Source organism: Heterocephalus glaber, unplaced genomic scaffold (genome assembly GCF_053883595.1).
Source record: "Heterocephalus glaber isolate CG9 unplaced genomic scaffold, H.glaber_assembly_v1.0 deba00001509, whole genome shotgun sequence".
In the NCBI taxonomy this organism is placed as follows: Eukaryota; Metazoa; Chordata; class Mammalia; order Rodentia; family Bathyergidae; genus Heterocephalus; species Heterocephalus glaber.
This window is the reverse complement of record NW_028258325.1, coordinates 24,306,313-24,332,080: the sequence shown is the minus strand read 5'-3', so window position 1 is coordinate 24,332,080 and position 25,768 is coordinate 24,306,313. Positions and strand designations below refer to the sequence as shown.

At 34.7% G+C, this 25,768-nt stretch overlaps 1 protein-coding gene across 4 annotated transcripts in view; it reads left to right on the top strand.

Moving 5' to 3' along the window:
• The window catches only part of LOC147825090 (uncharacterized), a 195,107-nt gene that overhangs the window by 4,935 nt on the left and 164,404 nt on the right, over positions 1 to 25,768 (top strand). For 3 of the 4 annotated variants that reach the window (XM_087187436.1, XM_087187434.1, XM_087187435.1), the window contains exon 2: positions 745 to 841. In XM_087187436.1, the coding sequence (XP_087043562.1) occupies positions 745 to 841 (97 nt within the window). Of the gene's footprint in view, positions 1 to 744; positions 4,446 to 25,768 lie in introns of those variants that run through there. The other variant, XM_087187433.1, reaches the window with a different exon arrangement.

Here is a 25,768-nt window from a genome sequence, read left to right as displayed (position 1 = left end):
ACACCTCCAAACTGCCTTAGCTGTTTTTATCATTAGCACCAGTTTAGTTATTATTTTTTTCCTAGTAACTGGTATAAACTTTAAAATTTAAATCAGGAAATTTGGTAAAGTAATGAATCATGGTGAGATGGAAAGATGAAAATGATTCTGCATTACAGCTCTTGTGCTTACATCCTGTTTTAGCTGTGTAACTGAATCCCAATATTGTATCCAAATGACTGAATGACAAAAATACAATAAGGATGTAAATATAAGCCTATGAAGAAAATCTTGCTGTTATCTTACTAATTGTAATGATTAGAAACAATATATATGTACAACAATACAAATCTACATTCAGTACTGTACTTAGAACTCTGTTCCTGTGTCTCCCTGCCTTTCTTTCCAGGTGTTAGCCCCAGGTTGCTCTGGTGTGTTTATAAGCAACAGGGAAAATGTAGTACTGTATCTCTTCCTTACCTTTTAAGTGATATCTGATATAAACATCTCCTTTCATCTATGAAGTAGAAAGTGCTACTCCTACCCTTTTTATAAAACAGATTTTCTTGAAATATAGGAAAAAGAATGAGAGCAAAATGTGTGAACTTAAAAAGATATCATTGAAGCTAAGGACCCTGTTTCCATTTTATTTTTCTCTATTGCACTGTATTTTCCAAAGGTCTATAAACCAATATTGCCTTCAGCTGCCAATAGCCATTCTCTCTAAACACCTAATTGTTTCCCTATTTCTTAATTATATTCAAGGGCAGACTGAAGGTGATGGAGATGAAACTTACCTTACAAGATCTCTCACTGGCAACAGCTTCTTCTGTGATCTTAAGGTAGCGGTCCGAAGAGATAGGTTTGTACAGTCACATGTTTTTGGTATTTGCATGCCTAAGAATTTAAACCTGAAATAAGAACACAGGTTCATTTAGCTCCAATTTCATCTTTGTCACACTTCTTTTTTAATGGTATTAGAGACACCACAGGCATTTTAAGGTTCCAGCCAAAGAAGGGTGAAAATAGGGATCCATTCAATTAGAGCTGTTAAGGCGTGCTATTGTGGTTTCACACTTACTTTCATTCATGATTAAATTATAACTAAGCATGATAGTGCAGAATGGCTTTCAGGTATTTCACCAACATTTCCTTTACCACCTAAGCCAATGTGGTGACACAAAGGTGAAGTGCCACAGGTTGTGTTTTGAAGCATTGCTAGATTTGTGTTGTGGCAGAGTAGAATCAGGTTTAAATGTGCAGAGCTTGAAACTAGTCTACAGAAGTGTTTCCAGTTATTAGACATGTTAAATTCCAAGTGGAGAATGTGTTGCTTTTTCATAGTGTCCAGGATGTCAAAATGACATCAAGAACTATTTTCAGCTGATGGTATCTGAAAATCAACAGCTACAGCAAGAGGATTTTTCTAAATACCTCTTATCTTCCACAAAGTAAAGCCTCTCAAAATAATTCAATTGTCATCAACACCTTCCCCAGGAGTTTTATAATCAGAAAAGAGCAATTTTTCCCATTGAAAACAAGGAATCAGCATAAGGCAGCACTTAGATAAAAGACACTGCCATGAAGCTATGGTATCCTCCATTTAGTCTTTTACAGGTGCACTGATTTTTCATAAATGTCACTTGTTCAGCCCTTCCCCATTCTCTTAAATTTAGGGGAACTTATCTTGGTATTTAAGTCTCAAATTCTAACTTCCTCTTTGAGTCATATTTCTTTAACTCTCATGCACACATATGTACATAATTAGATCTATTTTTCTTTCTTACTTATCTGCTTTTTGTGTGATTTTAGTTTGTTCAGCCTCAACTGAACCTAAGAGGGTAGAATGAATTTCCTTCATGATAATGTTTGTTCAAAACAGAAATTCTCTCTTGTCAGGAATTACTCAGGGCAGCAGATACACTGGAAGCTGTTCTACCAAATGTATGTGAATGTTTTAAGAAGGAATCCTGCAAATACAAAATCTATCTTAATACCACTGTTTGAAGGTATTTACAGTACTGCAAACAAATCTCTCTCTCTCTCTCTCTCTCTCTGTAGCGATGTGACTTTTGCATCCCAGTTCACTGAACTTATCACATTTCACACATCTTTTGCTGACAAAGCCTAAAACTTTGAGATGAAATGGCACACCCAATATTTACCAATGCAGTAAAAATAGCTGAAGAAAATCAGTGATGAAACTCTTAGAGCTATTCATCAGCCAGTTGTGTATATCTACACAATTATAAAGCTCAACATGGTATAATAACACTTTAAAATCAATTTCAATTGTTCCTTTTTATGTCTTAATTTTAATTAATTCTATTTTTTTTTCAAAAGTGTCAGTCATGCCAAAATGCAAAAGACAAGTATCATAGATGTGAGTCAGCCCTTTAATTAGTTAACACATTATGGATACGAGGGAAATATTGGAAATATTTGGAATATTTATTCTATTGTATATTTTAAATGGGAAATTTTATATGATTTTAATAGGTACTTATTTTATAATCCCCCCTTCTCTTGCCTCCTTTAATTTTGGTTCTGAGGATTGATCCCATGACCTTGAGTATGCTAAGTATGTGCTCTACTACTAAGTTAGCATCCCAGCCCCAAGAAACAAACAACTACTTTCACATTATATTTTGTATTCATTTACTTAAAAAAAGCCACCCAAACTGCACAAACTTCAGACTTTACAAAAACTGACTCTGTCCTTGCTTGTAATAATTAAGATGATATGTAGTACAAAGAATGGTTATAATGGGTAAAATATGATGATCAGTGATTCCTCAAAATCATAAATTAAATTTTTCAAAATAAATGTTAAAGCTCTACATTGCCTAATTCATCAGTAAACACTGTCTAATGATATTTTCCTAAGGATAACAATCAGACTGATATAGCAAATCGTTCCTGGACCAGATGCTTGGTCTTAGAAGTTGCTACAGTGGCAGCATGGGGAGAAAGATCTAGGCAAAGTATCTGGAATCAAAGAAACTAGCTTTCCACCTCAGCACTTCCATTTTGTCCCTCTGTGATACTGATTCATCTCTCTGAGCCCTAGTTTTTATTATTTATTTGAATTTATCCAGCCTGAACTTAACTTCTGTGTTGTATTAGGCTCTGTTAGATTTTGGATAGGAGTATAACCCAATCCTTATCTTTAAAATGCTAGCATCTTAATTCTGTCTGTGACATGGGCATAGCAACTCAACTTATAGGTTATTGTAACTAGTAGAAAGTTAATTTATTATAGCGCTTACCACTTTGAACAAATTGAGGTATTTTTTTGAATTCTTAGTAAAATTTATTTTGCCTCTATTTCTCTTAATGTTCTTCTTAAGACTTGGTGCTGAATGTCCTTGATTTTGCATGGTCTTCATTTGTTTTTATTTTTACAGTTTAGAATTGTAGTAATTTATACTTTTAGTATTCTAGATTTCCACAGAGGTCAACAGATTACTGCCTGGCCCTTGATTTGTTTTTGTATGGTCCTTGAGCTATAACTTTTTTTTTGTTAACTCTTTTAAAGAGTTGTTAAAAACAAGAAATAAAGAATAGGTGACAGAGATACTATGTGGACTGCAAAGCCTGGCCCTTGAGAGAAAACGTGTTCTGAGATCTTTTCAGAATACTAACTTTAAGAGTACTGTGGCAATACTGGAAAATGAAACATTTCAAGTTACATAAGAGAAGGAACTTGTTTCCATGTGGAAGAGTATGGATGATACATGTTTCCAAGCCTCATGGGTCAAGCCCCACGTGCACAAAGCTCTAACTCAAGTGGCGCCCATTTACATTAGACAATCCATTATGCATACTGGTATACTGCAGTCACAATAACAAAGAGACCCTATAGTACACATGCCTGTGTTGTAGTAAAGATGATAATCTCTCCCACCAAGAGGCCGATTCTGTCTCCTTACCTTGAATTAGGGCAGATTCTGATTTGATTTGTCTTACAGTAGAATATCGTGGAAACTGCACTGTGCCTGTTCCACACCCAGAGCACCTTGTATGCAAGCTGTCAGGTAAAAAGTCTGATTATCTATGACCACCATGCTCACTAGGCTTCAAGCCATGGAGGCACTGCTAGTGGTAGTGTCAGCTGAGCCCTGCCTCCCACTCACCTCCTGAAAGCACCCAACAGAGGAGTCAAGCCATTGTGGACATCTAGAGCATTCCGTCTGTTACTTGAATACCACTGAGTGATCTCAGTTGACAGCATATGGAGCTGATAAATAATCTATCTGATTGCTGTGCAAATTATTGACCCCCAAATGTGGTAAGATGTATGCTATTTATCGTAGGCACTATGATTCAGAGTGGTTTGTTGCTCAGCAAGAGATAGCTGAAATGAGTATTCTGTTCGTTAATTTAATGGATGCTGAATGTCAGTACTAGATTTAATAACAATAATTGTTAGCATATTGTGGCTCATTTATGTGCCAGACACTATTCTCAACACATTTCATAAGGCTATCATTTAGTCTTTGAAGATTATCATTTAATATAATAACCTATAAAGTTATTAGATTATGGAGATTATTTCAACATAATATAGTTGAGGACACTGAAATGTAAGGGTTTAATTAATAAAGAAGTAGCACAGCTACTAAGTGGCTAAGACTGGAGGATCCAACTCAGTTTTTTCCTATTTGAAGGCCTTGTTCTGATCCATTATAAATACCACCTCCCGTTATAATGGGAAACTGATCTAATTAGTGTATGAAGCTGTACCCACAAGGAGACACACTGAACATCATTCTTGTTTATATTACTTCATTTAATTAATCTTCTGTGCTATTTCTTGTAAAAATCTGTCTTTGGGGTAGCTCATTTTAAATGGCTGTCTGTGTTCAGAATTCTCTGGCCTAAAATATCGGGTAGGGCTGTATTTTAATGCACCTATTTCCTTTATGTCATATGAAAGCAAATGTGTCATTTGTCCCTAACTTTTAACAGCAAAACATTTACTTCAAAATGTTTCAAAGGAAACATTCAATTTGAGAAGCTTTATTTCCAAAGGTTACATGTACTTGATATTTATAGAAAAATCCCACTCATTGATATTTCACTTCTACTTTGGTATCATGTGTTTTATCTTTGTGATCCATACCATAATAACAGTGTTATAATGAATTTTCTTGCTATTTTCATGAAGAGGATCTATTTAGGGTTTTTATTCTAATTTTTGTTCATAGAGTATCATACTATGATAATTTTAGTAGCAATTATAAACCAAATAATAGTGCCACTAATTATTGGAAATACTAATTGAAATAAGAAATATTTTTATTGGGCACTTATGATATATCATGGTAATTTAATGTTCTTTACATGTATCAAATCATTTAATAGAGTCCAATGTATTAATATTCATAAGACCTTAGATTAAATTCTTTAAGTCAGCTTTTGATCATTTCAGTGGGACAAAAAAACCTAATACTCATAACTTCCAATAGAAGAGGTTTATTTGACTCACAGTTTCAGTGGGTTCAGTCTACAGTTGGTCAGGTTCACTGCAGAAACAGCATGGTGGAAGGGCCTGTCTGAGAAAAACTGTTTACCACAGAGTGGACAGGAAGCAAAGAGAGAAGGGATGAGTTGAGGACAAGAATATACCCCTCCAAGTCACACCCCAGTCTCGCCTCCTTTTGATCAGCCCCTACCTTTGTAACTGAGACCATTGGGGGGCATTTTAGATCTAAATCTTAATAATACTTTGATTCCTTTTGGCCCCTATTTGAACCTACATGATCATGGTTTTGACCATCATTAGGTCCCTGAGGGACAGCCAAGTGACATGGCCAGAATTTCACTCTATAGGAAGCTAAGAATGTCTTCTTCATGAGTGGCCTACATTTCCTGCTAATCATTATTCATTATTCATCCAAGTACATTGTTGGCTACATGCAAGTGTAGGAAGAAATTTACTTCCATGAAATGCAGAAGTCATGGTAGCCATGGAAATTAACCAAACCAAAGGCATACAAGCAGGCATAACGTGAGCCTCTTCTTTGTGGAAACATTGAAGAACCAGCACATATCACTATGTTTTCTTCCTTAAGGAGTTTATTGGTAGGGATTCTCCAGAAAAAGTGAACTTATGTCTCTCCTCCTTCTCTCTCTCTTTCCCTCCTTAATTCAATCTCACTGACTCTCTGAACGAGAGAGAGAGAGAGAGAGAGAGAGAGAGAGACAGATAGATACATATTGGAAGTAATTAGCTTACATGATTATAGATGCTGAGAAATCCCAAGATCTTTATTTGCCAGCTGGAGACTGAGGAGAAAAAGACTAAAGGCTTGAGAATTAGGGCAGTTGATGATCTAGTTTAGTTTGAAAAGTGGTAGTCTCAAAGCCCAAGAAGAGCTAATATTTCAATGCTAGTTCAAAGACCAGAAAAAAAAAATACAATGTTCTAGCTCAAGCAGTCAGACAGGAGGAATGTCCTTTTACCAAAAAATGCCCTTTTTGCTCTAATTAGGCTTTCAACTGATGGGATGAAGAATATCCACTGTAGGGAAGGTCAAATGTTCTACTTAGTCTACTAATTCAAATGTTACTCACATGCCAATATATCCTCACAGACACACTCAGACTGGCATTTGACCAAATATCTTGGGACCTGTGGCCCAGTTGATTTGATTCATGAAATTAACCACATAGCATATTAATATAAATGTGTTATAAAGCTGAAGATGCCCGAAAGGTTTAAAACCAGCTGTAGAACACAGGGAGATTTCCCGATGGCCCTTGCTAAGGTCTACTTTATGTTATGGTGCAGCAGTTATATTACTTGTCCTTCAAACATGTAGTAAATGTTCAATTCAATAACTTATCATGAAAAGATGGACTCCCCTCCCCACATGTATGAGGTTCTATTCAACAGTACCTAATTATTTGGAACCTTCTTAAATCATCTAATGCATAATGCAGGTAGTCACCGAAAGCTGCATCAGTCTTTGTGGGAGTGAGAAATGAACCCTTGCTATTTTGTATTCCAGATTTAGGGACTATTTATTTCAGTGGTATAATATAGTCTATGTGAGGGATATAGGCTGTTGATGTGTAAAATATTGGTTTTTAAGTTGATGTCTCTAAGGTCCCTTAGAGCACTCACATCCTATGATTTTTGGTTTTCCAAAGTCAAATAGGGAAACTAAATTACATGAAAGGAAAGCAGCTGCACTGAAGGCTACTTAGTCCATTAGATGGATGAAATGCTGGGAATAGAATTGTGCTTTTCTAATTACCTACCCCGTAATCTGTTTGCATTATACTAATTTGTGCCCTTCTAAACTCAGAAATTGTTCTAGAGAATCATTAAAGCGTATAATGAATTTGGGAGTAATTTTTATCTTTGTATCAATTTATTGTTACGGCAGTATTTAGAGAATTTTCCTTGATAATACCAGAGTTACTCAACATTAACAAGCTGCATGCATAAAATTCAATTTAGACTCATGTTATTTACCTACTTTGCACCTAGAAATTAGCAAGGAACCATGGGAAATGCGGAAGCTTATGATGTGACCTGACTAATGCCATTAATTTTATCTCAACCAGCATGGACATAATCACACATAAATCACACTTTTAATTTGTTTAATATGAAAATATTCATCCATTATCTTCTCATGGAGAACCACATTCCTCTACAGTAGGCCTAAGTATAGGGTAAAATTATTAAAGGCATTTTGAAAGTTAGCAAATTAGAGTCTACCATTTAATTAATATAACTGCCTTCAAATTTGTCATCTTAAGAGGCTGCACAATTATTCCAATGACACTGCAATTGCTCTGAATATTTTTGGATTTTTCCTTTTGGAATATGTCAGACATTATTCACAACTATTTCTTTTATCTGGTGAAAGTGTTATTGGTTTTTAGAAGTGGCCAATTGCCATTTGTAACATCTTTAAGTGAACTAAATATCTGGTAGAGCTGAACAATACTACATTTATTCAAATGATAAGTTCAAACATCTTTTGAGACTTTTGTAGTTAGTAAATGTGACTTTGAAGGCAATTATTAAAAATAGTGGTCCACAGAAATTTCAGAATACATCAAAAGTATTAGAATTAGTGAACAGTAGACAGACTATATTGAAGGCAATCATCCATTGATTGGTTGAATTACGTGTATGCACAAATAGTGAATATGTTTTGCGTGTGTGAATGAGAGGGGGAGAGAAAAATACAGAGGGAAGGGAAGAGAGAGTCAAATGGAGAGAAGGAGGGACTTGCTGTTTTATATTTTATGAAAGGCATTACATCTCTTTTGGAATCATTTTTATTTAACTTGAGATCCCCAAACATAAATATACACAAAGCAATACTTGAGGAAAACTGGGCTATTATACTGCACCCACAAAGCCAATATAGTGTGATGTGTTAAACAGGGAAATTTCTTTCCTGGAGATTTAAAGAAAGTGATGGAGGGATGGACACTCACAGATTTTTTGACTGTAGTAATGCCTGGGGTACAAATATGGATAAGATTATTGTGAGGTCATTTTTATATCTCTAAGACTCTCTGAATGGGACAAAAATAAAGACATTAGTACAGACTTGCCTTGGAGGAAAAATGAAGGGATAAATAGAACTGTTGTCTGATTATTAGCTATAATTTTTTCCTCAAGAGCAGTATGGCACAGAAGGGATACAGGGGCTATCCAACAAGAGATTGAGTGGGAGAATTTAAGAATTTAATAAGAACATAAATATAAATTGCCCAACACAGAGATCAATAGATGACTTATGCTTGTAGATATTAGATTTTTTCTTTTGAGCATTTCATAAGTTTAGTGATTATTCCCTTATCTATGTATGTAAAATGAGCATGAATAATTTAGGATTTCTGTGCAGTGCAATGAAGGAGGAGAGAGAGAGAAGAAATATAATCAAAATGGGTTAGTCACAATCCCTTGTCTTTGAAAAACAATAACACACTTTATATTTATATCAAGCTCTTAACTTTATATCTTGATTTTCCGTTTATCCTTTGAATAGCCCCAAGGTTTTTGTCAGGGAGGTTATTATCATCATGTACTTAACATGAAATTCAGTGGCTATAACTTGTTTAAGTCAGTGAACTAATTTACAGTAGAATTTATATTAAAGTGGAGGTCTCATTATTGGTCTATAGTTTCTATGATGGCCCCCAATGATTCTGGTCTCTTGGCATTTATGTCTTTGTATATTCAGTCATTGTCTTTTGCATGGGCTGAACCTTCTGACTCACTTATACTAAACAGGTAACAGTGAAAGACATAGGTATGACTACTGGCATTAGGTTCCAAAGACATTGTAGCTTCCTTCTTAAACTCTCTTGTTTTCTCCTTTCTTCTATTATTTAAAAAAGCCAGCCAGCATGTTTTGAATAGCCCTGGGGAGAAACCCAAATGACAAGGAAAGATTATCTCTGACCAAAACCCAGCAAGGACTTTAAGTCTGCCAAGAGCCAAATGAATGAGCTCCAGTCATCTTAGGTCTCCAAACAGCCATATGAGTGAGCTTAGAAGATGATTGTCTTCCAGCTAAAACTTCAGTGGACTTCGCAGACCGAGCACGTCACTTGTTTGCAAGGTTGTGATAGATCCCAAGCCAGAGGCACTAGCTAAATGACCTCAACATTTCTGTTTCCATTTGTTCTTGTAAGCCACTAGGTGTTGAGGTATCATACACAGAAATAAGTATTTAATCCACATTCTTTCCACCCTTACAGTTCAAGCATCTAAACTTTTATGGCGCAGCTTAGTTACTAACTGAAAAAGCTTGAGTTGCAGTGTTTGATAACTATGAATTAGGCAAATGGCTCAACTTCACAGTTACTCAGAATTTTTTCACATGGCATAGAAATATTAGAAGTAGAACCTGCTTATAGGGAGAACAAAACAGAAAATCTATAAAACATGCTTAGAATTGTACTGGCACATAGAGATCAAAACATTTTCATTTCTTTGTTAGAGGTGGAAGCACAATTAATATCTCAAAAAATGGATATAGAAAATTTAAGCAAGTATACATTGAGATGATAAATATGATTGTATGGTTTTAATAACCTATACCAACATGAAATAAATATACATACCTTTATAAAAATGTTATGGATTTGTGGCATAATGTGGCATAGTATGACGTGGCAACCAAAAGAGTCAATCATAAACTAGAAATCATAAGGCAGAATAATTCTGGCATATTTTAATGTGTATGCATTTCTCTTTGAGAAAATAACATTTTTCTATTTTGCTGTATTTTTTGCCAGCTATGTTAATTTAGAAATCTCTTCTTTGACAATTTGCAGGTAATTTGATGTCATCAAATTATGTGAAAGTTAGTATATTCTTCTTGTCACTGGGACACAATACCCAACACCTACAATGTAAGGGAGGAGAGAGGTTTATTTTGGTACACATTTCCCTTCCTGGTTCACAATCTCCAAAGAAGAAATATCAAGCTATAAGAGCATGGTGAAGGGAAAGCTGCTCACATCATGGCAGTGGGGAAGCAGGGAGTGAAGGGGGAGCAGGAAGGGAGATGAACACTTCCAGGGCACCCCAATGACCCATTTACTCTAAGTAGAACCTACCTAACAGCTAGTCCTCTGTACAGCCTCCATAATCCAATCAACTTTACAAAGCCCCACACTTGAAGCTCTGTGGGGACCAGGATCCAAATAGAATCCACAACATTTTTATAAAGATATTTTATAAATTTATTATGCTTATAAATAAATATACACTGTTATGAATATATTTAAGTATATATAGAAAAGATGAAAAATAATTAAATATCATCTATTTAGAGTAAATTATTTCTAAAAGTAGCTGTGATTTATGGTATCCTAAAGAAGGAAAAAAGTGAAATCTGTCCATGTTGCTCTTGGATATCATCTGAGAGACACTCAGGGTAGGAAAAACCCTTAGCTACAGTAGCAACACCCCAACAAGGGCATCTAGGAAACACTGGGAGTAGGTTGAGAAACAAGATGGGACTTAAAATACATGACAAAGATGACTGGATTCAGAAACTAAATCACATTAAAAAAAAAATTTAGTACAACACTAAACACTGCCACTGCTTATTTTTATTTTTTGCAGCATTTTATAAAGTAAATATATGTAATAAAGACTTTGCACAAATATATAAAGTAAAACTATGGAGTGATGTAGTCAAAGAAGTAGTACTTGCTAAAATTGTTTTTCAGCATTTTCTAGTAGCATCAAATATCTTTATTTTAATACAATGCGATTTTTGGTAAGAGGAATCCTTTTTTTTTAAATTAAGGGACTCCTAGGGAATTTTAAAGGAAAGACTGAACATTATTTCTATCAAATGTTCTAAGTAATATATAGTATGTTAATATTTGTAAAAGACAGTATTTATATTTGTAGTAAAGAAAATCTATTCTTTTTTCTCACAGAGTATTTTAGATCACTTTCTAGTTACTCTTCTAAGTCTTAATACTATAATGACCAACAAAATAGCTAATGTCCACCACTTAAAGCAGCACATTTGTTTAGTTTGCCCCTTGTACGAATATTTTATATGTTGCTGTGTAGTTTGTATTTTAAAGCCTAAAATATGAATTGGTAGTATAAGATTGCTGTGAAAAATAATGAATATGTACTATGCCTTTTCCTTTTAAAATGCCATTGTCATTTATAAGTGCAGAAGACAGACTGATCTTTCATGATTACTAAATACAATTTAAGAATTAACATATCTAATGTGATAAGACTTATGACCACCTAGCAGAGTATCTTCCATGATGATCCATTCCATTAAAAACCTATTGCTAGATTTTAAAACCAGATTTTATGTGTTTAATTCCCAACAAGAAGGTTGATTGGCATTTAAATTCTTTGACACTATGAACATCTTTTCTCAATGAGAGTGAAAACACAGAGTGGTAATTGCACAGAAAAAGAGGATGGTTATTGGCATATAAAATAAAAGCAGAGTGAAACTGCAAGATACAGACACAGTATGGTGTCTGCTGTTGCTGAAGCAAATCTTCCAAGTAGACAAGTGAGGCTGCTGGGTAATGATCATCAAAAGGAACAAAAAGACCTGGTCTAGCATTGGGTTTATTTCTAACTGAATTTCTGCTCTACTTAAGAAGCATCCAGCCTAGCATGGTGATACACATTTGTAATCCCAGCACTCTTGGAAGCTGAGCCAGGAAGATTGCAAGTTCTAGCCCAGCCTGGGCAACTTAGTAAATTAGCAAGATCCTGTCTCATAATAATAATAAAAAAATATGTAAAGGGCTGAGGATGCAGCTCAGTGTAAAGACCTTGTATTCAATCCCTTATAGTGAACTCCCCTTGGTATGGTTTTTATCTGGATGTCTTCCCATAGCTCATAGGTGGGGCTTTTCAGAGCTGGCTGGACCCAGGGTGTGTGATACTGGTATTAAGGTTGTGTCGTACTAAATTAATCCATTGATTGGAATTAGAGTAGTTCTGAGTGTCCATGAATGGATTTGCTAAAGTCAGAAGCCTCACCTAGGGTGTGGGTGGCACTACCCAAAAGGTTTGTAGCCCATTTGGGACAAAAGCAAAGGGCAGGCTGTTTCTGACGCTATTGCTTGCTGCTCACTGCCTTCTGCCTGACACACCATGAACTGTTTTTTCCTGCCTCAGAGCTAGCTGAATATGGACTGAAACCTCTCCAAAATAAATCTTTCCTACTTTAACTCTGGGTATTAGGTTTTTTTGTCTCCTCATTTCCTTGACAATGAGGAAAGTAAGTGTGACAACCTTGTTTTATTTTTTCCACCAGTTTTCATTGTTATTTTCTTTGTCCTACTTTTCCTTTGTTATTCTTAAATTGGAATTTTAAAATACCAGTTACTGGTACCAAACAATGCAAATATATAAAGTGACAAAATAATGTTTTCTTCCTAGTATCATTTCTTGTAGTAATAAGACCTAACACATTGACATAACTTTCCTCATTTCACTTATATAAAAACAGGTTATCTTTTTATTTTTTAAGAAAACAATTGCATTGTACCATTCACCTTTCTTTTAAATTTCTTTTCTCATTCACTGCTATACTTTGCTCAGGTCATTAGATTGGTATGACTTATACTTTTTCATAGCTGTGTAATATTCTACAGTATGGATATATTTTGGCCAGTCATTCCCCATATGTACAAAAATTTCTAAGATTTAACTACAAATAATGGTAGTATTCTTATATTTATAGTTTAATTTCCCAAAGTGAGACAGGCTAAAGATTATTCACAATTCAAATATAATAGATTTACTGCATTAATTTTTGAGAAAGTTTTAAGTAATTAATATTGTCCCATATATACTCTTATTAGTAGTGGATTTTGCTGCTATCTTTGTTTACCAGCTAGAAATATGAATATTATATTTTCCTTTTAAGACTAGCATATTTTCTCATTTATTAAATCTATCAGTTTCTTTTAATATTTTCCTGTAGTTTTTATTTTGAATTGTTTACTTTTGTCATGGATTCCCGATTTTTTTAAAAAATTAGATTTGAATCAATTTTCAAGTAGTATGGAAATGTGCTGGAAACTATTCTTTTTTTCAGAAAATTTTTTTCTGTGATTTTTATATGTAGTATATATTGTCAGATTACTATGTTTCTGATCAAATCTTGATGTATTTTTCAATGAGTTTTGAATTTTCTATCTTCATTATGTCTCTCTCCTGCTTTAACAAGTTAAATTAAGTTTAAAAAATTGGAATTACTTGGGCCAGGGATTTAGCTCAGTGTTTCCACTGCCTGCCTCACAAGCACAAGGTCCCAGTTTGATGTGCGGCACCAAAGGAAAAAAAAATTGGAATTACCTAAGCTCGAAAAGGAAAAATTCAAGAATAGTAATAGTGACTTTGTTAATTTATATATATTTTACAGTTCAGGGCATTTTCATAAGAGCTTTATGAAGGAGAATTTAGGGCCCAGGGCTGCAGCTCACTGAGAGAGCATTTGCCTGGCTTGCAGGAGGTCTGAGTTCAATCACCGATACTGCAGAAAAAAAATAAGAAAAGAAAAAATAAGGATTTTTTTCTTGAGGAGCCATGTACATAGCTCAGCAAGATGAAGTGAATGGTAAGAGAAGAATTGGAATGGGACCTAGGCCCTCTGGACTCTAAAACTCGTGTTGGGCTGGAGGTGTGGCTCAATGGTAGAGCTTTGCCTAGCATGTATAATCTCAGGATTTCATCCCTAGCACCAAAAGAATGAAGAAGAAAGAAAGAAAGAAAGAAAGAAAGAAAGAAAGAAAGAAAGAAAGAAAGAAAGCAAGCTAGCTCAGGTATTTCAGCTCCACTGTTTTCAAGCAAACAAATTAAATTTTCAGAACTTCAGGTTTTTACCAAATGGCTTGCGGCAAGAGACAGAACAGGAGAGTTAAATTAGCATAATAGTATATACTGTTTTTGATTTTGATTTTTTTAGATGTACTGATAATTTAACACAGGGCTTTCAGAAGACTGAGTCACATCCTTATCCCCCTCCCTTAAATTTTTAAATTTCCATAATGACTTTAAAACCTGAGAATTGGAATCCCAGTCCTGTTTCTCAGTAAGGGCCTGATACTGAGAGAAAAACTGACATATTATAGGAAAAAATATTAAAATGAAAGTATCCAAAGTATCATATGCTAAAATGTTTCATACCATGATGCCCATTTTCAAAGATGAGAAAATCAATTTATTAAGAGGATGTAATGCTTAAACTCATATATGCACCTAACAGAGTCCTAAAATACTCAAAAAAGGTAATAGAACTGAAGAGAGAAGTAGATAATTCAAGAATCATTGATTTTTTACTTCAATATCTCACTTTTAATAAAGATAAAGCAAACAAATAATGGGCTTGAATAAATCTATACAGCAATTCTACCTCACAGACATCTGTAGAACACTATATTCTAACAGAGCAGAATAGAAGAAAACATAAATGCAGATGAAACATTCTCCAGTGTAGACCCGTACACTAGACCATTAAGAGAAAATGAACTTCATAGATATGAACAGTATTCTACCCTATTAGAACAGATACATATTCTGCTCAATAGCACACAGAAAGTTCTCCAAAATAGACTATATACTAGTCCATGAAACTTGCATAAATAAATACAAATGAACAAAATCACCCCATGTTTACTAATCAGATCATTGCACAATGAAACCAGAAATCAATCGCAAAGGAAATGACAGAAAATTTATTAACACCTGGATACAAAATAACACACTTCTGACCATTCAATGGGTCACAGAAGAAATTGAAGAAAAAATTTAAAAATTCCTGAAATCAATGTCAGGACCAGTACAGCATTCTAGACTGTATTGGACACAATAAAAGCAATCCTTGTAGGAAAGTTGATTGCAGTCAATGATCACATTAGAAAAATAGAGTGAATTCAAGTTAAAAACTCAGTGATGAATCTTGAGATACTCCAAAAACAAACCCAAACCTAGGATAAAGGGTAAAATCATAACTATCAGAGGGGAAATTAAACATAATTGAGACAAGAATACAAAAGAATTGATGGATCACAGAGCTGGTTCTGTGAAAGAATAAATAAAATACATAAAACTAAGTCAAATTACCAAAAGAACAGAACACCAATACTACTCAAACTCTGTAAGAGAAAGAGAATTTCCATACTCATTCCTGGAAGCCATTATTGCTCAGATTCCAAAACCAGACAAGGACTCAACTAAAAAAGAAAACTACAGGCCAATGTTTCTAATGAACAGAGACACAAAAATCTTCATTAAAACAATGGTAAATAAGGACTTTCTGAATCGAACTCCAATTGTGTAAGAAATAACATCAAGAATCAACAAATGGAATGGTAGCAAGTTCAAAAGCTTCTGCACAGTGGAGGGAACAACTAACAGAGTGAAAAGGAAACTTACAGAATAGGCAAAAAAAATTTTTCTAGCTATATCCTGGACAGAGGACTAATATCTAGGCTATATTAAGAACACACAAAAATAAGCCCCCTCCAAATAAAACGTTCAATAAAAAATGGGCAACTGAAATGAAAAGATAGTTCTCAGAAGAAGAAACATAAATGGGTACTAACTACATGAAAAAAGCTTCAACAATACTGGCCATTAGAGAAACCCAGATTAAAATAACACTGAGATCTCATCTTACCTGGAAGAATAGCACCCATCAAGAAATGAAACAATAACAAATGCCAGGAGGATATGGTGAAAATTCTGGGAGGATATGGTGAAAAGCCCTTCTATATTTTTGGTGGGGATGTAAACTACCATAACCATTATAGAAATCAGTATGGAGATTGTTTACAATACAAACACTAGAAATTCCATTTGACCCAGCTATTCCCCTGCTAGGCATCTTCCTGAAAGGGTTAAAAACATCACATTACAGCAATACATGAATACCAATGTTTATAGAAGCATAATTTATAATAGCTAAATCTTGAAAGTAGCAGACATGTGCACATAATAGCTAAATCTTGGAAGCAGTACATGTCAGTCAAAAGATGAATAAAGAAAATGTGATATTTATACACACTGGAGTACTACTCTGCTACACAGAAAATGAGTTTGAGTCGTTTATAGGATAATGGATGTAGCTGGAAAATATAATGTTAGGGCCGGGGATTTAGCTCAGTGGTTCTGCTGCCTGCCTCACAAGCACAAGGTCCTGAGTTAGTTCCCCAGTACAAAAAAAAAAAAAAGAAAAAGAAAAGAAAAGAAAAAGAAAATATAATGTTAAGTGAAATAAATTGGATACACAAGCTTAAATACTGTATGGTTTTACTCATATGAGAAATCCAAAGTATACCAATAAAGAGTAAAATAAAAGATAGGTAAAAAGAAACAAGGAGATAGATCTTTTAAAAATGGGGAGGGGTCCAGGAGATGGAGGGAAGAGGAAGAATGAGAGAGGGGATGTGACCAAAAAATACTTAAGATGTATCCTGTATATATACCAAATGCTCACAGTGAAGGTAGTAATAATGTTTCACAAAAATGTACAAAGAAATAAACAATAATAGCTTTAATACATGTAAAATAACTGAAACCATGTAAAGTAATGTATATTAGTAGTTAGTAAAATAAAAAAGTGGAAAATCACAAATATATGGACATTACATCACACAGTTATAAATGACCAATACATCAAAAAACAGAAATCAGAAAATACTGAGTTTAATGAAAAGGAAATACAGTATAGCATAATTCATAAGATGCAGTGACAGTAGTGCTCAGAGAGAAATTTAGAGCTATAATAACGTAACTAAAAAGAAATATTTTAGAGAACATTTTTACTCGTAAGACATGGGAAAAGTAAATTTAAAAGAAATTGAAGAAAATAATTAACTTATTATGAAAAATTAAGTAAATGGACAACAGAAAAGCACCAAAGAACATCAATGATAACATCAATTTTGTTTCTTTGAAAGGGTCAGCAAAATTGAAAATCTTTAAATTGTCCAATAAAGTAAAGAAAATTCAAAGTACTAAAATTAGATATAAAAAGACAGATCTACTAACTTTACAGAAATAAAACAGAGCAGTATTAGGAAATGGGATGAAAAATTAGATGCCAATGAATAAAATAACTTTGGCACCATAGACAAATTCCAATAAAGACATGAGGAAACAGATACTACGACTAGACATAAGACAAGTCAGGAGATTCAATTAGTAACTTAAACAAACTTCCCATAAAGAAAATTCCAGACCCAGATGGCTTCACTAGTAAATTCTTCTCAAGTTTTAAAGAATCATTTATGTGAATCCTTCATTAACTTAAAAAAAAAGTAGAAGAGTGAATGCTTCCAAAATCATTGAACGGTGTGAGCCTGATACCCAAACCAGAAAAAGATTTTCCAAAAAAGACACCAACCAATTCCTTATGGATACATATTTCAAAATTCTGGACAAAACAGCAGTAAACTTAACAACATATAGATTACGCTCCATAATGAAATAAGATTTATCCCAGGAAGACAAAATGTTTTTAGTATCTGAAAAGTGATTAAATCTAATACATGATATTAAAACAATAAAGGGGGAAACAAATGTATGATCATTTCCACAGAACAGACAAAATTCTAATTTCTTTCACAGCCCTCAGAAAACTGGAAATAAAAGGAAACTTTCTCATCAGATAAAGGACAACCAAAAGCAAAATGAAGCAAAACACCAAAGACCAAAACCCAAGAGAACCACAGCTAACACTGTACTTATACTTACTGATGAAAGTCTGTATACTTTCCCCCAAACATGCACAACGAAACTAACCTAAATGTTCTCAGTAACTGTATTTAGCATTGGACCGAAGGTTTTAACTAGGGTGATTATAAACAATAATAACAAAAAGATAGACAAGAGGAAAACAAAAAGGAGAATGATTGCTATTTGCCCATTTACCAATGAATGATCCAAACTTGAATATAAAAAAATTCCTTAAGAATATGCAAAATCTGTTAGAAACAGTGAGTAATGGAAGCTTGAAGCATGTAATTTACAAACATGATTTGCATTTCTATACATTGAAAATGAGCAACCAGAATATGACATTAGAAAAAAATTCCTTCTGTGACAGCATGGGACCACATCTCTAGCCCCAGTACCTGGAGGCTAAAGTGGGAGAATCACTGAAGCCCCAAAATGCAAGTGTGGCCTGTGCAAAAGCAAGATCCCCATTAAGAGGGGGGCGGGGCATTCCTAAGATTCATACAAAAATTAACCATGAAATCAAGCTTGAAAAACAACAACAAAGCTGGACAACTCATATTTCTTGATTTGATAACTTACTACAAATTTACAGGAATTGAGGCATAGTGATACTGTAATAAGTACACATACACAAATCAATGGAATATATATTGAGGGTTCAGAAATAAGCTGTTGTATTTATGGTCAAAGGTCTTTCTACAAGGGTACTATGACAAGTCCTCAGAGTAAAAAAATAATTATTTCGATAAATGGGAGTGGAACAAGTAGGTATCCATATGCAAAAGAAAAATGTTGGACACAATTTAAATTGTTTATGACTATATTCTACCAGTTGTGCCTCTTCACATTTTAAAAGGGTAATGGTAATAGTACCCACAGAATTGCTGCAATACATTTCTTCACTTAGCACATTATGAATACTTTTAATTATGGTTATTACTATTACTTTACTTTCACTATTGTTGACATATCTTCTTTTGTCTTTTTTTCTTATTTTTTCCCCATTCCCCTGCCCTCCCTTCAACCTCTCCACCCCTCCCTATTTACAAAGACTTTGTTTCCATTTTTTTTCATTTTCTCATATTCATCCCTTCCCTTCTTTCCTTTCACCTATGCTTTGCAATTCCCCTTCTCCTCTGCACCTTTTCTTCCTATTTCACATTATCTATTATACATTTTGATCCTCATTTACACTTTAAGTTTCTCATACCAGAGAAATTTTTCAGTATTTACACATGTGTGTCCCATTCATTCCACTTGAGTATGGCCTCAATGTACACCCAGTTAGCTATAAATGTCTCTAGTTTCTCATTCTTTGTAACTGAATAGTATACCATTTTACAAAAAAAAACCCCACATATTCTTTATCCAATCTCCAGTTGATGGGCATTTGGGCTGTTTCCAAGTTTTAGCCATGACAAACTGTGCCGCTATGAACATGGGTGCACACATATCGTTGTGGTATGATTCTTTTAAATTCTTTTTTTTTTTTTTTTTAGTTCTTTTATTGGTACATTTTAGGTATACAATTCGTTTACATTTATCTTTGGGTGTTTGTACCTGTACATGATATATCTTGGTTCTTATTTTTTCCCCATTACCTGTGTGCCCTTCACCCCCTCTGCCCTTCCCTATTTACATAGATTTCATTTCCATTTTTTTTCTTTTCTCATAATTTTTCCTTTCCCTCTTTTCCTTTCCCCTTCCCCTTCCTTCACCCCTTCGTCTTTGGACGTTTTTTCCTATTTCAAATTATCAATTATTCATTTTAATCATTTTAACCCTTGTTTACACTATCAGTTTCTCACACTAGAGAAACTACTCAGTATTTACAAGTGTGTCCTATTTATTTCACTTAAGAGTATGGCCTTGATATGCATCCATTTATCTATAAATCACTCTACTTTTTCATTCTTTATGACTGAGTAGTACTCCATTTTATTAAAAAACCACATGTTCTTTATTCAGTTTCCAGTTGATGGGCACTTGGGCTACTTCCAAGCTTTAGCTATTACAAACTGTGCCGCTATGAACATGGGTGCACATATATCACTGTGGTATGATTCTTTTAATTCTTTTGGGAAGATACCCAGCAGGGGAATAGCTGGGTCAAATGAGACTTCTAATCCTAGTTTTGAGATATCGCCATACTGATTTTCACAGTGGTTGCACCAGTCCACACTCCCACCAAAATTATAAAAGGATTTCTTTTTCCCTAAAGCCCACCAGCATTTGTTATTGGTTGATTTCTTGATAGCAGCCATTCTTTCCTAGGTGAGGTGGAATCTCAGCATTGTTTTCATTTTCATCTCTCCAGTGACCAGTGATGTTGAACATTTTTTCATATGTTTATTTGCTATTTCTTTTTTTTATTATTTGCTATTTCTAAGTCTTTGTCTGAGAAATGTCTCTTTATTTTAGATACTCAAATTTGGATTGGGTCTTTAAATTTAGAAGGTCTGATTTTTTAAAGTTCCTTATATATTCTAGATAGTAGACCTTTGTCTGAGGAACACCTGGTAAAATTTTTTCCTACACTGTGACTTGTCTCTTCACATTGTTTGTGGTTACTCTTGCTGTGCAGAAACTTTTTAATAAGATGAGATCCCACCTGTTGATTCTTTATGCTACTTCACATGTGACTGAGATTTTGTTCATGAAATCTTCCTACACCAATGTCTTCAAGAGTTCTACCTAACTTCTCTTCCAGCTGGTTTAGTGTTTCTGTTTTAATATTTAGATCTTCAATCTGTTTCAATTTTAGATTAGTGGTGAGAGATATAGGTCTAGTTTTAATCTTTGGCAAGTTGAAACCCAATTTTTCCAGCACCATTTATTAAAGAGGCTATCTTTTCTCCAGTGAGGGTATTTGGCTCGTTTATCAAAGATGAGGTGGATGAGTGTGTCTGGAGATGTTTCTGCATCTTCTAATCTGTTCCACTGATGCTCAGGTCTGTTTCTTTGCCAGACTATGCTGTTTTTTTCACAGTAGTTTTGTAATATAGTTTCAAGGTGAGGATTGTGATACCTGCTTACCTTGTCTTTGTTGCCTAGAATTGTATTTGCTTTTCTAGGTCTCTTCTTGTTTTAAATGAATTTTTGGATTGTTTTCACAAGTTATGTGAAGTATGCTGTTTGAATTTTAATTGGGATTGCATTGAATCTATATAGCAGTTTTGAAAGTATGGCCATTTTCAATATATTGGTTCTTCCCACCCAGAAGCAATGGATGTCTTTCCATATTCTGATATGCCCTTCAGTCTTCTTTTTCAGAGTGCTGTAGTTTTCAGAATAGAGTTCTTTGATTTCTTTCATTAGGTTGATTCCTAGGAATTTCCCTTTTTTGGGATGCTATTGTGAAAGGAGGTTTTTCTCCTTTTTTCTCTCAGTGAGTCTGTTGTTCCTGTACAAGAAGGCTACAGATTTTAGTTTATTGACTTTGTATCCAGCTACTCTACTGAATTTGGTTGTTAAGTCTAGAAGACTTTTGGTGGAGTTCTTGGGGTCTTCTGTATACAATATCATGTCATCTCCAAGTAATGACAATTTAACTTTTTCATTTTCTACCTTTATTCCTTTTATTTCTTTTTCTTGTCTAATTACTGTGGCTAATGTTTCCAAAACTATATTGAACAGGGGTGATAGTGGACATCCTTGTCTTGTTCCTGATTTTAGTGTGAAGGATTTCAGTTTTTGACCATTTAGTATGATATTGGCTGTTGATTTTTCATAGATGGATTTTTTCAGGTTGAGATAGAGACCATCTATTTCAATTTTCTGTAGAGGTTTTATCATGAATGGGTGTTGGAACACTTTTTCTGTGTCTATTGAAATGATCATATGGTTTTTGTCCTTGGTTCTATTAATATAGTGTATTACATTTATTGATTTGTGTATGTTGAACCATCCCTGCAGCCCTGGGATGAATCCCACTTGGTCAGTTATATGATCTTCTTGATGATCTTCTGCATTCGGTTTGCCAGTATCTTATTGAAAGTTTTTGCATCTATGTTCATTAGTGAGATTGTCCTCTAGTTCTCTTTTTATAGTTGGATCTTTCTCTGCTTTTGGGTCAAGGTGATGCTTGCTTCCAGGATTAAATTGGGAGTATTGCTTCTCTTTCAATTGCATTTAAGAGTTTAAACCGAAATGGGAAAAGTTCTCTAAATGTCTTGTAGAATTCAGCAGTGAAGCCACCAGGATCCAGGCTTTTCTTAGTTGTTAAGTTTTTAGTTATGTTTTCAATTTCATCAATTGATATTTCATTGGTTAGAATTTTTAGGTCTTCTTCGTTCAACTTTGGTAAATCACATGTATCTAGAAATCTGTCCTTTTCTTTTGTGTTTTCTTTATTATTGGCATACAGCTTCTCAAAGTAGGTATTGATGATCCACTAGATTTCTGCTGGGTCTGTTGTAATTTCACACTTTTCATTCCTAATTGCATACATTTGGGACTTTTCTTTCCTTTTTTTTTTGATAAGCTTGGCTAAGAGTTTGTCAATTTTGTTTATTCTTTCAAAGAAACAACTTTTTGCCTCATTGAATTTTGTATCATTCTCTTAGTCTCCATTGCATTGATTTCTCCTCTGATCTTTATAATTTCCTCCCTTGTATGAGTTTTGGATTTGTCCTGCTCTTCCTTTTTTAAAAGTTTGACGTTCAGCATTAGGTTGTTTATTTGAGCTCACTCTGTTTTCCTAACATGAGTATTCACCACTATGAATTTCTCTTCTAAGATTGTTTTCATTGTGTCCCATAGATTCTGATATGTTGTATTGTCATTGTCATTTAATTTGTAGAAACTGTCTAATTTCTTCTTTAATTTCCCCTGGGACCTTTTGGTTGTTCAGAAGTATGCTGTTCAATTTCCACGTGTTTATGGAATTTTTGTCATTTCTTTTGCTATTGATCTCCAATTTCATCAAGCTATTGTCTTACGATGTACAGTGGATAACTTCAATTCCTTTGCACTTACTTAATCATGTTCTATGAGTGAATAGGAGGCCTATTTGGTGGAATGATCCATGTGTAGCTGAAATGAATTTGTCTGATTTCGTTGGGTGGAACACTCTGAAAACATCTGTTAAGTCCATTTGTTCAAAAGCTTGGTTGAGTTCTAGTATTTAGTTGTTCATTTTTTGTCAAGTTGTTGTATCTATTTGTGACAGTGGGGTATTGACGTCCCCCACTACTATTATATTAGTGCTTATTTGATTTTTCATGTCCATTAATATTTGTTTTATATAGTTGGATGCACTAGTATTTGGTGCATATATTACTGATTGTCATGTCTTCGTTTTGGATTGTTTCATTTACAAGGATGTAATGGCCTTCTTTGTCTCTCTTAGTGTTGATTTGAAATTCATTTTATCCAGTAACAGAATAGCTACTCCTGCTTTTGGGGGGGTTCCTGTCACATGGAGTATTTTTTTCCACCCTTTAACTTTCAGTCTATGAGTTTCTTTATGAATTAAGTGTGTTTCTTGTATGCAGTATATTGTTGGATCTTGCTTTTTGACACATTCCACCAGTCTATTTCTTTTGATTGGTGAGTTGAGACCATTCACATTGATGATTATGACTGATATGTATTGACTTATCCTTGTCATGACCTTTTCCTGTTGTTGGATTCTCCTCCTTTGTATTTAATTTCTTGTCCTGCCTGATAGATTCATTCTGCTGGGCTTTCTGGGGTTTTGAGTTTCATTGTCTTTTCCTAGGATGTTGTTTAGAATTTTCTGGAGTGCCGGTTTAGTATTCATGAAGTTCCTCAGGTGTTCTTTGTCATGAAAGTATCTTATTTTTCCATCGATTTTGAAAGACAGTTTTTCAGGGTACATCAATCTGGCTTGGAAGTTGTTTTCTTTTAGGGATTGAAATACTTCACTTCAGGCTCTTTCTTGAATTGATGGTTCATATTGAGAAGTCTGCTGTGATTCTGATGGCCTTTTCTTTGTATGTGATTTGTTTATTTCCTCTAACTGCTTTCAGAATTTTGTTCTTCTGTTGGATTTCTGGAAGTTTAATTATTATATGCCCAGGTGTAATTTTTTTTTATCATGAATAGTTGGAGTCATATATGCCTCACTTATCTGCATATTAAATTCTCTTCCCTTGCTTGGGAAGTTTTCTGCCATTACTTTTGTGAACAGTTTTTTTTTTCTGTCATTTGCACTATCACCTGTTTCTTCATTGACTCAGATCAGTCTTATGTTATTCTTCTTTGCATTCCTAGCAGCTGCTGGACTGATTTCTCATGGTCCTTTACTATTTTTATGAAATTTTTCTTTTCCTTGTCACTAATTGCAGGCCTGTCTTCTATATCTGATATTCTATTCTCAGGTTGGCTCATACTGTAGTGTAAACTTTCAGTGGAGCATTTCATCTCCTGGGTATTTATTTGCATCTGTTTTGTGGATTCCATTTTTTTTTTCTATGCTAGGATTCCATCGTGTTCCTCAGCTCCTCTATTTTTTTTTATCTGTGTCTGCTCTAGAGTTATTAATCATGTCTTGCACTATGGACACAATCTCTGTTGTTATCTGAGAAATAATTTTTAATTTTGCTTTGAACAGATCCTCTTTTGTTGCCAGTTCAGGGAGTCCAGGTGGTTGAGTATCAGATTGTTCCATCTCATTGTCCCTTAGCTTTGCCTCAGGTGATCTGAAAGTCTGGTTTTGAGTCTTCTCATTTCAACAAATGCAGCCTGCTGTGCCTTTGTTGAGGTGACTCTTTGTTTGACCAGTGGGCTTGAATTCTCAGCAAGTGTCAGAAAGTCCCTCTTTCTGCTGCGCACCACTAATCCAGTTTCTGGTTCACAATGGTGGCCTTTTGGATCCCTTCACTGTGCTATTGTCAGAGTGGGGTTCTGGCTAGGGCCTGTGAACACTTAGGATGGTATCTAGGTGTGGCTCTTGATGGGGTCTGCCCACCAGAGTAGCTGTTATCTGGGAGGGCCTTTGGCTGGGGGTGGTGCACCAGAGTTGGTGGTGCCCAAGCGGGCTTCTGGCTGGGGTTTGGACACACTTACTGATGCCATCTGTGTGGGCCTGTGGCTGTGGCCTGTGCACTCCCCAGCTGTTTTCCAGGGGTCAGTGCACCTAAGCCACTTGTGTCTGGTGGTGGTGGTGGTGGGGGCTGGCTGTGACCTTGGCACCCAAGCTTCTGTTGTTTATGGTGGCTTCTGACTGGGGTCTGCATGCACTTACTGATAGTATCTGCTGTTGACATATCTTTTAGCTCAGGGCTGTTGACAGAACTTTTTCTAGATAGGTGTATTCCATTCCCTATCTAATAAATAGCCATTAACTGTATGAGATTCCTGAGCCTATTACATTAGAGGCACAGAATTTTAAATTTATTTTAATTTAACTATAAATGCAGATAGTTGCCTGTGGCTGGGCACTATCACTGGACTGCTCATCTCTACACTTTGTATAACTTAAGAAATAAATATGAGGCAGAGAAGTCTATTGTAAATTCAAGTCCAAATTCAGCCAACAAATAATACTTTTCCAACTGAAATTAGTGTTTAATTAGTGTAAATGGTGATATC